Source organism: Thunnus thynnus, chromosome 11 (assembly GCF_963924715.1).
Source record: "Thunnus thynnus chromosome 11, fThuThy2.1, whole genome shotgun sequence".
In the NCBI taxonomy this organism is placed as follows: domain Eukaryota; kingdom Metazoa; phylum Chordata; class Actinopteri; order Scombriformes; family Scombridae; genus Thunnus; species Thunnus thynnus.
In genome coordinates this window covers 24,505,532-24,517,892 of record NC_089527.1, presented here as the reverse complement: position 1 = coordinate 24,517,892, position 12,361 = coordinate 24,505,532, and the positions used below count along the sequence as shown (strand labels likewise).

The 12,361-nt window shown below is 37.2% G+C and overlaps 1 protein-coding gene across 1 annotated transcript; it reads left to right on the top strand.

The window, feature by feature from the left end:
- Positions 1-6,640: 6,640 nt before the first annotated feature.
- gpr183a (G protein-coupled receptor 183a) lies at positions 6,641-12,299 on the top strand. The gene is made up of 2 exons (XM_067604048.1): positions 6,641-6,900; positions 9,505-12,299. Exon 2 carries the CDS (start codon positions 9,528-9,530, stop codon positions 10,647-10,649), a length of 1,122 nt encoding a protein of 373 aa, XP_067460149.1. The 5' UTR covers positions 6,641-6,900; positions 9,505-9,527; the 3' UTR covers positions 10,650-12,299.
- The last annotated feature ends 62 nt before the right edge of the window (positions 12,300-12,361 follow it).

Below are 12,361 nucleotides of genomic sequence, written 5' to 3'. Positions count from 1 at the left end.
TTATTGCCATTCTTGTGAATATATGTGTGTGTCATACAGTAACACAGTGTCAAAATAAATTTGGTTTATCAATGTCTGTATATTATACATTAGATGTCTCTTTGCTTGAATGTGTATGTGTGTAGGTTGAATTGCCCTAACCTAGATAAAGTACCTAAGTTTCTAACCAGCAACTTTCACTTCCTTTATATGAAGAAAAACAGGCAGTTCAAGACATGTGGCAGTCATCAGTCTAAGTGTGAGTGGAAGTTATAAATTTTATTCATGGAAACTTTGGTTATTTGTAATCTGTGCTCTCCTACTATCAAACACATTATTCCTATGGTCCCCATAGTACATATCTCATATTATACAAGAACTCTGGGTACATGGAGTACATCTCTCTTTCTTACCCACATTTGACTTCTGCGTAGGAGGGCACAGATGAATATCATCACCACTTCCTCACCCACCTTTACCGCTCCCCCTAACAGGCCTCATTCCTGCTGGGTCCCAGGTCTCTGTGTGTGTGTGTGTGTTACAAATTTAAGCAGGTGCAGTTCTGTTTATAGTGGGCAAAGTCTCAAATCTAAATTTAACCTTTAACATTTCCTGGGTTTTTGGAAATGGTGCTCTGTGATTTTGCATAGAAAGTACTTTGTATAAATAGCATAACAAAGAAGTGTTAAACTGGTTTGAATGATTACCAATGTGTTTTGATGATGATGTATTGATTAATTGATCAATCGTATTATGCCAGAGGGATATTGGTTTGCAGTGTGGACAGTGAATTTATTTTAGCCAGGTCTCCTTTGTAAAAGAGATAATGTATCTCAAGAGACTTTGTAGTTAAACAAAGGTTAAATAAAATAATTTAAAAAATTAAATGCAGAAAATAAAAACATACACAGTAAAAAAAAGGAAAGAAAAACTATTAAAGACACAGTCGGCACATGGGAGACCCCCACAGTATACAGTACACAATACTGCGCAACATCATCCAGCAGTACTTGTGAAATAACAAGATTCAGTATGAGAAATTAATGTTAGCGTGAGAACAAAGACACAATACAGCACAGAAGTATGTGCAACATTTTCTACTAAATATAATGCTGTTGTGGGTGCTAAAAGTTTCATGTGCAAGAGGACCTTCCCCCCAGTGTTGCAACTCATGCATGTGCGTTATAGAGCGTCAAAGAGCTATTGGTTTTTATTGTAATTAAACATCACGTCTGCGTTTGTAGTTGGGGTTAGGTTAAGGCATTTATAGTAAGGGTTAGATTAAGTGTCCAGGAAATGAAAGAATATAGAAGTTCTGCATCTGCAGGTGTGCATTTATCATGATTTTGCTTTTCAACCCCCAAACTGAATTAAAAATATCTTCAATCTTACAGTTTTTAGAAGCAAATATCGTATTTTTAACTCTGTCATGACTAGTCCATTTGCTCTTTTTGCTAGTGAGAGTGAGTGAGTAGGGAGAGAAATCCAATTACACTTTATAGAAAAAAAAATTAAAACAGAAAGAAGGGAGAGGTAAGAAATAAAGAAAAATACATACAGTTGTTAAATTTATAGAACAGTATAGCAGCATATAGTGTGTGTTTAGACACTGTTTAGACCCTGTGTATTAGTTAGTGTGATTTTTTTCCTCCTCCAATCTTAAACAAAGAGTCTGTTTCTCCAAGCAAGAGCGGTTTTTCAAAAGAAGATGGAGAACAGCAGGACAATGCCCTGGCTTTTACACATTGTATATTCACACACAGAGATAGCAGCATCCTCTGATCTGGGCACACACAGTGGATAGCAAGGGCTGATGAGATCGGAAAAGTCAGCAGGAACTGACCCCTGAATCATATCAGATATTGTAAGTATCGGCTTAAAATATGATCTAGCTACGATATGGATCCATTGAAAAAGATGTTGTGCTCAATTGTTCTTTTTTCTTTTTTTGCCGATTTTTGATTTTTGACCAATTTAATGTTTTTAATTTTGTAGCATGCATGCAACGATACATTCCCAAACAAAATAGTGATGTGGGAATATTCTGAAAAATAACAGAGTGAATGCTTTATCAGTCAGCATTTTTGCACATTCAAAAAAGTTTTTTATCTATCTAAACCACAGTAATGATTAACGTTAGGAAACGATGATTACATTTTTCCTGTGACACATTGCTGTCAAACACCAACATCCTCTTGAAATGTTTTTCAATCATTATTCATGAACCACCACTACAAATACCCTTGACATACCATATTTTAGGAACATATCTGTGAATATATGAACTTGATTCAGAATATGAACCTGGACCTTGAAACTTGAAACTACTATTTTTTTCCATTTGAGAAGGCAATTCAGAATTCTTGTTGAAATTATGCAATTTCATCTCATCAATAAGTTTCCAACAAGTCAAAGTTTATAAGAAGTGAGTTTGAAGCTTTAACAACACTTAAATATTAAGTATTAAATGATAAGGCTGGTATTATATATATATATATATATATATATATATATATATATATATATATATATATATATATATATATATATATATATATATATATATATATATATATATATATATATATATATATATATATGTATGTATGTATTTCTTATTAATCCCATAAAAAGACCAAAAGTGAGTACTGTATGTTTCCATATTTATTCTTCTTCTTCTTAGGCCCTTTGCTCCAATCTTTCCATCTTTCAGTACTTTCCAATTTCCATACTGTGTCTATGGCATTCAGCTCCAAGCCCATTCATTCCCACTGGAGACATAAATCTCTAAAAATGGGTTGCACATTTTATACTCTAAACAGCTGGGTACTGCAGTTTAAAATGAAAGTTACTCAAACAGGAGTGAATGGGTAGTTTGTTGTGGATTGTTTTCTGCATATCAATACACGTTTGGTGCACTGGTACATATTTAAGGCAACAGGTCGGTGTATGTGAGATTGAGTCCAAATAAACTACAGCGATTATGTTTTGTTATAAAGGAACACATCAGTCAGTGCAGCTGTATGGTTGATTCTTACATCCAAGCAGCTCCAGGAGGGAATAAAGCCACAGGTATAATTATCATGTCTTTTCTCACATAGATCGTCGAAGGAGAAGTAGAGGAGAGGTGCAGACTGCGATGGGGGTCTTGAGGTGGGGCAGAGAAGGTTGTTGTTCAAAGAAGACACTAAAGACTATCTTCTCTCTCTGTGGTTTCTCTGAAGAAGGACATATTGGATATTTGCCCCATGAAATAGGTCAGAAGAAAATAATAATAGGCTATTGGTAAAGCTAGACATAATACAGCCACAGTACATTCACTGTTAAGCAGTGTGAGTTCTTCTATGTGTGCTCTATGTGATTTGCAATTATTATTTACCTCATTGTATATTTGATCATTAACCACAGACCTGCAGACTATCTGTGTCGGCGACATGTAGTCATATGCTTGACTCATAACTGGGCACTGGGCGTATGCACAGTGATTGAGTAACAGAGCAAGTACCAAGCTATAACTTTTGTCTGCAGCACTGTTTTTTATTTATTTGGAGGGGAATTTTTTTTCTGACAGAGCAGTTAAGATATTGCTGCCATCCTGTGACTTACTGAAGTTACAGCACAAGTCTTTTGTGTACTGTAAACAGGTTTCAAGTGCCAACCTGCAACCTATACTGCTCTACTTTACCCCAGCTGTGTAAGAGCTAAGCCTCAAAAGCTGCAGTACTTTGCAGCTGCCAGAAGAGAGCACTGTTCATCTGATATGTGGTGACAGGTTTTAGATGAAAATGCCTTAAAATGTTGTGCAAAGAGAAAAAAAAGGATATTTTTGCCCATGTGGTATTTTAAATTTACCTAACATAATTTAAAATTGTTTTAGGGCTTACTATTGGCAAAGAAATAATATATAATATGTAATAACCAAACAAATACGGTTTTGAACAAATTATTGTGGCATGGCACGCAAGCTGATAAGTGGAATAATAGTGACAGCATACTTATTGCAGAGTGTCTTGCTTGAACAGGAGCCTTTTTTCCAATTGATCAGCAGTAAAACGTCACTTCAGCCGTATGAACTCTGAGACAGACACCTGCAGTACCGTAATATTATGACAGATATACTCCAACACATTTAATTTCAGATGAACCAATGACTATTAGGTTAAAGTGCTAACTTTGATGTGTAAGGGTGATTTCCATGTGCTAGAATCAAAAGATTAAGTGAAGCGTTAACAGTAAATACAAGAAGCTATTTAATATATGATGGTTGTAAAAATGTAGAAGCACTCCAGTATACATGATTTATGTTTATGTACCTACTTTTTTTGGGGTATACACAGCCGTGAATTGAAAGTATTTTGTTTCAATAAATAATGTGAATTTTATTGTAATTCTCAGAATTTGTGGTTGGTTCATTCTGAGTCACGTTATTAAAAATAAAAGTGCTGTAAATGTTAAGGGCTCAAATGTCCGATCAGTTAGCAGTCTGGTGTGAATTTTATTAACCGCCAGAATTTTCTTTCCTAAGAAGTAAGAGAGGCAGCTGCAGAGGTTTCCTGTGAACCTGTCGCAATATGAGCTTAACCACGTGTTGGACAACAGTAGAGAGGCCTTTCATCACACTAGTAAGACGTCATTCATCACCATGTAGTGAATACTATTTCATATTATGTATGGTACCTACTGTACACTGTAAATGCTTCCTTTTAACTGCACCCCTAAAAGATTTTGTACATACACAGGCTGGTGCTATTTTCAGTCTTGAAAAAGGTATTGAAAAAGATAATGTTTTCATTTTCTGCCACAGGAGCGTACATTTTCATCTTGGTTCCTCAAAGCAACAGCATTTCTGACATCCAAGGCAGCTGTGAAACACAGTTTTTAAAACTGGGAAATTTACAATTGCTGTAAAACTGTAGTCACAATATAAACTAAACTGGCCACTGTTAGGTTCAACCACCTCTCCTGACTCCTGACAGGCAACATATAAATCAGAGCATCAAATGAATGCTATAATAGATCCACAACCTTCTTCCATGACAGATCAAGTATACTACTGAATATTTCAACAGATACAACTCAAGAGGATTTCCTTCTTGACATTTCTCTCTCATAACTTCCTTATTATGTACAGGATGTGCAGAACATTGATTAGCATCAAAAGCTTGGTGAAATCGACCACTATCTCACAGTTTTTAGTCCCTGCACAGTTGTTTTCTTTTTTTATTATCACCATATCAGGATAATAACTGGTTGATATCTTCAACTGAAAATAAAAGAACAAGGTGTAAAAATATTGTGAGTGACTTTGGTATTCCCCACCATTGTCTTCTATGAATAGCCATGGCAGAACACTATGCCTGTTGTCTGTCAGCAATGGGTGGGATCTGGCTGTCTGAAGTGCAGTGAGTCAGACCCACAAGGCCAGACCATGAGGAAGTTAAAATGCTTCCTCTGCCTCACCGCCGGACTTGTTTTGAGCGAATGAAGGTTGTGGTGAATAAGAAAGGAGAATATTATTTTTGCATTCAAACCCACCAAATCATCAAGACAGTGCTTCACATATTGTGCCATTTTTCATGCTCCCTTCTCTTGCATGTGCCACCTAAGCTCATATCCTGTACATTAAAATGTGTTATAGTAGAACGCAGTACCCAGAAGGGAGGGAGTGATTCAAAGGTGTGAAAACCGCAGGATAACAGTTGGTACACAACATTGAAAGGCTCTTTTGTATAAGATCAAGGCTTTACCGCATTCATATGTCACATTTACATTGCCTCTGATCTTTCACTCCAAAGCACTGTTGTGTTTTTACAGTGGTGTACTACTCCTACATCATAAACCATGTGTTTTATTTGGTGAGGCTTTCTGTTTTGGTGTAGCCTTAGTGATCTCTCACCCCAGGAAGTCATTGCTGGTTTTGGGCAGAAAAATGTTATCATATTTAATTTATTAGTAGTAATTAGTGATTAGTAATAATTAATTATTAATCACTAATCACTTGTAAAAAGTGCTTAATAATGATTAATTACTATATCGTATATCCTTTAAGGCAAGGCAAAGCAAGTGTATTTGTATAGCACATTTCAACAACAAGGCAATTCAAAGTGCTTTAAAAGAAATAATTGTTTGAAGTTAAATGAGACATTGATTTCCTTTTCTGACAGTCATTCTGAGCTCAAAACATCAAAACAAAGGTGAAAACTGGAGCAAAGGGGAAGTTTCTGTCACCCATTTGCATGATCTAAAGAGAAGTCAGTCAAAAACTGAAAGAGTATGAAGTTGAAGTAGAAATTGTTAGATTGTAATGTAATTGTTGTTCAAAAAGCAACTTTGGCATTAGTAAAACAAGTTCATACAACCAGCTCGGTGTTTAATAAAAACAACAGCTTTTTGATGGCCTCATTTGTGCAGCTGAAGCCACATCCTCCCATGGGTACACACGTGGCTTGTCAGCTATATGAAAACTAGATTTTTCAATCCTGATATATGTCACATATGACTTAGACCCAAAAGTTTTATCAGTCACAAAGGTCTTATTAAATATTTCATACAACAGTTTTGCGTCACTTGACATTTTGTAACACTCTCTGGGTGCAATCAGTAGGTGTTTCAAAAGTGTGTGCTGAGAGATAGAAAGTCTGAGAGGTCCGAGAGACAGAGATAAACACACGCACAGACAGAGAGAGAGAGAGAGAGAGAGAGAGAGGGAAACCTACGACAGGATATTTTGTCACTATGGTTACTGGCAGCAGATGCGGATCTTGATTTCTATATGTCATGCTGCTCTCATTCAGGGCAGAGTGGTTGTAGTGCTACCAGGACAACTTGCGTAACTGACATAGACTTGGCACAAGAAGAAGTCTTGTGGATCAATTTGACTTCTGGAGGCGTTAAATCTGAGAAAAATCATACATCATTGAGGTATGTTTCTTTTTCATAGAGTGAATCATGAATCATTCTCAGTGACGTAGATAAGATATTGAAAGTGTATTTGGATGTATGTATATATGTATATATGTGTATATATATATATATATATATATATATAGGTATATATATGCGAGTGTGTGTGTCCTTTGACTCGTAGCAACAAGAAAACAGTTTGCAGTTTTGTTTGTAATGATGTAATGTAATGTAATGACTTGATTTGAGTTGTGGAAAATACCTTGTACTCCAGAGTCAAACATCTACCACATGGAAACATCTGAAACGTACTCTTGCACAAAGTGTGACAAAACATTGAATTTGAATGCCATTTTTCAGTGACAAGTCACCACACTTTTGCAAAATGTATCCTCTAGTTTAGAAATAATGAATGGTGGATCTTTTGAAATAACATTGGCAGTCTACTAAAGAAGTTCAGTGTTAAAAGTACATGTTCATAGCACAGCGAAAGCATTCAATCACAGTTACAACATCCATGAACAGCAGGAAACCACTTTCAAACTTTCAACAGTCTGACTCTTATTGGAAAGATAGAAAATATGTTTGTGACATAAAATACAGATTTTTTTATGAAAATATATGTACACCAGTTTTGGCCATTAGTAGTGATATGATGGGAACCACGACATGTCAGACATAAATGTGAGATGATTGGACTTTGGAACAGAGTTGTGAATATGCCTGAACAGCGGCTCACTAGAAGGAAAGACTGATTATTTTTTTATTTCCCAAAACAGATTAATGTGTAATATTCATGATGTCCATGAAAACTGTTCCTGATGTACAAAGATAGATGGTCTGTTGATGTTTGATACAAATTTCAAAAACATATTGTCTGATGAAAAGTGCAGAGCCTTATCTGAAGCAGAACTTATCCAATAGTCAAAGATCTTTGCGCGCACAGTTACGTTTAGGTACATTTCCATTAGCTATAGAAACGGGCAGAATTACTGCTCTCCCTGCAGAGAAAAGACTTTGAAAACTTGAGCTGTGTTTCAGGAAAGGAATCTTTTGTGTGGCTGATTTTATTTGTAGAAGTTGATAAAAGGACAAAGTTCTTTGTTTGCAATGTACTGTGAGTGGGATGTTTAGTTCTTGTTTCTATTTGACAAATGTTTCACCACTGCAACTTTATTTTGGTGTCTTGTAAGTCCATGTGGGCTGGGCACTTGTAGGTGCATAACACAATAACTAACTAACTAACTAACTTAAATCATTTTAATAAGAAAGGCATTTGAATGAAGCCACATGTTTGCTCCATACAGAATGCCGGAAACACATTTCTCCACCGCGCCGTGAGCATATAGCTGTAGTTGGAGTGGGTTTTAGTTTTGGCTCAAATAATGTGACTTTCCCCCTGCCTACCATTCGAAGACAGACCACCCTTGGGAAGCTGACTTCCTCATATACAAGGCTGCCTCTCAACACCACGTTTTTTGCTGTGTGAGAGTAAGTGTGAACGTGTTGCAGCTGCATTCAAAATCACAGCTAAGCCCTGTTATTGTTCACAGACTTCCTTCATGTCACTTTTCGCCACAAAGAGCATGAACAAACAGCCACGTCCTATGAGTCAAACACACACATTAGTGGCTGAATGGGTAAATAATCTGTCTTTTTTTTTTTTTTATTGTCCTCTTCATGTATAAACAGGACTAAATTTTACTTAAAATTATTAACAGTGTCATGCAACCATGTTCAAATAATAAAGTATGTCTTGATATATCAAACTAGCGAATGAAAAGAGTTGAAAAGGTCCTTTAAGGTCCTTTACATTCTCAATCAAACAGCATCTGATTTGTACCTTACTTGTGATGAAGTACTCATAATAGTTGTTGTCTTGAACTTAACTTCACCTTTTATTTTTAGAATTGTGCTTGTTCAAAACCTTGTGCAAAGGTAAAGGAAATTTGAAGAACTTGAAGTTAGAGGTTGTTTGCTTAGTAAGAACCACAAGGAGGCACCACACACCACAGAAACAATTTCAATTTGCCACAACATGTTGTGTCTCACTAAGCATTTTTTGACAGTGAGATACTGATGATACATCCGCTGAGAGTTCATGTGCTTGAAACAGAAATTATTATTTTATGAGGGTAACAAATCAAATTCATGGATTCATTCAGCCTTCATGGGAGCCTTTGTTATATGTTGAAAGCATCAAAATAAAGGTTTTTTGTATTTATATTCTGTATATTTTACATTAAATATAATTTGTTACAATTCACAGAAAACTGGAATGGAAATGTCATGTATATTAATACAGAAATACCATAATTAGTGTGAATGAACACATACCAATAAACACTTCCAAGGAAACGTCCTTTTAGCCTTACAGGTAGTATGGAAAGCAGTAATGAGAACTACCATAACTTCTACTATAACTTCTTTGTGTTTCATTGTATCTTTTCAAATAGACATAACATGTCTGATTTTGTGTCCTTTATCTTAACTTGATTCACATTTTCTTGATTGCCTTTTTGGATCGGAGGAAAAAGAAAAAAAGAGGAAAGGAAAGAATAAAGGCATGCATCAAAATGAATTTAACAAAAGCCTTAACACATTTTGTTTTCCCTTTTGCAGTTACTGGTTCCTAAATTATCAAGATGGATCATACCATTGTGCCTACCATTCATAGCCCTCCATCCACCAGCAATGACTCTACCTGCGATACCTTATATGCCCACCGGGACTATGCCAAGGTCCTCATGCCTATTTTCTACTGCATTGTATTCTTTGTGGGGCTGTTCGGAAACTGCCTCGCCCTCCATGTCATCCGTCCCAATCTGAAGAAGATCAACTCCACCACCTTGTACTCACTCAACCTGGTCATTTCCGACATCCTCTTCACCCTCTCTCTTCCTGTGAGGATTGCCTACTACGCCTTGGGCTTCCACTGGCCTCTGGGTGAGGTGATATGTAAGATGTCAGGCCTCATCTTCTATATCAACACCTACGCAGGAGTCAATTTCATGACCTGCCTCAGTGTAGACCGTTTCATTGCTGTGGTCCTGCCACTGCGCTATGCCCGATTCCGGAAGGTTAGTAATGTGCGCTACATTTGTGTTGGCGTGTGGGTGCTAGTCCTAGCACAGACACTCCCCCTGCTCGGCATGCCCATGACCAATAAGGAACCAGATGGCTTCATCACCTGTATGGAATACCCCAACTTTGAGAAAATCGACCATATTGCCACTACTCTGATTGGCGCTGTCTTCATTGGTTATGTCATCCCTGTGATCACCATCCTGGTGTGTTACTCAGTCTTGTGCTCCAAACTCCATTCCACAGCCAAGAACAACCATTTGACCGAAAAGTCCGGTCGGAACCGCAAGGCCATCGGTGTAATCTGCTGTGTGTCCCTGGTGTTTGTCGTCTGTTACAGCCCCTATCACATTGACATCCTGCAGTACATGATCCGCAAGCTGTCGTCGAGCCCTGATTGTGCTGACCTCACAGCCTTTCAGGTGTCGCTGCACATCACTGTGTGTCTGATGAACCTCAACTCTAGCTTGGATCCTTTTATCTATTTCTTTGCCTGTAAGGGCTACAAGAGGAAACTCATGAGGCTGCTGAAGCTGCAAGTCAGCATGTCCTTCTCCAGTGTAGGGAGGACTTCACCTGAAGGCTCTTCCAGGGATATTATTGATGGCAACAATATCCAACTCACCAACTCAACTCTAGGTACAACCAGTGAGAGACACTCAGAGAGGAGATCACACCGATAAGAGTAAAACTGAGGCACGAAAAGTTACACAAGATAAGAGATACTTTTATGTCTCAGTGCGCTTACATCGATCAAGCTAAGTCAATTTGTGTCTCAAATGGTTTTGAACATTGAAATGGACTCACTTACACCATCATGGACTCCAAGCAGCTACTCAGCATCTGGATCCATTCTGTAGGAATTCAGGTGTATTGGACCAGATCTGTTTACACAAGGGAAGGTTTATGAAATATCATCAACAGAATGACTGAGAAGAGGGACAATCCAGCACCTCTTGTGTTTATATATTTTCTAATTAATAATTAGTGAATTGGTCAAGAAAGCAGAGACTGTTGCAGCCAAGGAAAGAAAGCATGCTTGCCAGTAACCTGAGTGCTGGTGAGGTAGAGCCCAAAGCAGAGCAGTGGTGGAAGAAGACTGTCACTTGATAAAGAGCTGGAAAAGACATTATTAGACATCAACAAGTTGACATGAAGTCCTACCCACATTCAAATTACACTGCTGATTAGAAAAATAGTGAAAAAATAGTGAAAACTTAGTACATGTATGTGAAGAGTTATATTCCTAAAAGCAGTATACTCACTTGAAGGCAACAACCATTTGCAACCTCACATCTGAGCCCATCCTCACAGTGTTACTTTTATAACTGAGTTGTTAATCTACTCAGTAGATATGAGTTTCATTCCAAAATATCCTCAGCCTTTCTGCCTCAAGTTTCAGTACTCAGCTGCAATATCTCAGGATAATTGATAAACTGCACTCATTATTGCAGCCTGCCTGCCAGCTGAAGTGGTTGGAGGGGCACCCCATATTTGTCTGCTTAGCATTTATTTCCTCACGATAAAAGTGGGTGTGGTTGATGATGTCATTTGTCAAAGCTTGTATTTTGAGCTGTTTTTTGAGTTCTACCAAAATATTAAATAGCATTGTCAATTTTGGTTTCAACGTAGTTAAGAAAGCAGTAATAACATATTTGCATGCTAAAATCAGGTGTCAATTCATTTTTTCAAAATGCTGGATCTGTTGACATATGGAATAGTTTCTGTTTGTACAAAGTAGCAGTTTCAATGTGTTTCATGTGGGATTTGTCTTTATGTTGGGTTTAGTTTCACTTACTGTGATACCACATGTATGATCAGCATACAGCAATTACCACACATACAACAGGTCACGTGGATAACAATCTTGGTTGAATGTCACTGTTGAATGCAAAACAGTGAGAGAACTCAACTCTGTTGATGTGTAGTATGATTATTTTCTTCTTTTCTACAAAAGAAGTCCTTTGACAGTGAAATGGTGTGGGGGTTGATTGGATAAGTGATAGGAGTCATATGATGTAGCAAAAGTATATCCTTGTGTTAGGCCCTGTGTTGTTCATCGTTTCAATGTGAGTCAGTTCTACTGTCACCAGTATAGGAGCCACCAGAAATTCCATTATTCCAAATTAAATATGTAACATGCAAAAATACTAACAAAGTGATATTGACATTTAACATTTTTATATTAAATTATTTATTTCTACAATACATGCAGGGTAACTACTGTGCGGTTAAGGTGTGGTTAAGGTTAAGGACCATATTATGGTTATGGTAAATGGTTTAGGTATGGGTACCGACTAAGACACTTGGTTGGGGGTTAGACAGAGCTGTTATATGTGGTTACGGTTTTAAAAAACCAAAACGGAATAGTTCACTATGAACATAAATCCTGGGC

What these genes read in the sequence shown, in the direction of transcription:
- gpr183a (XM_067604048.1), top strand. Translation starts at nt 9,528, where the DNA reads ATGGATCATACCATTGTGCCTACCATTCATAGCCCTCCATCCACCAGC.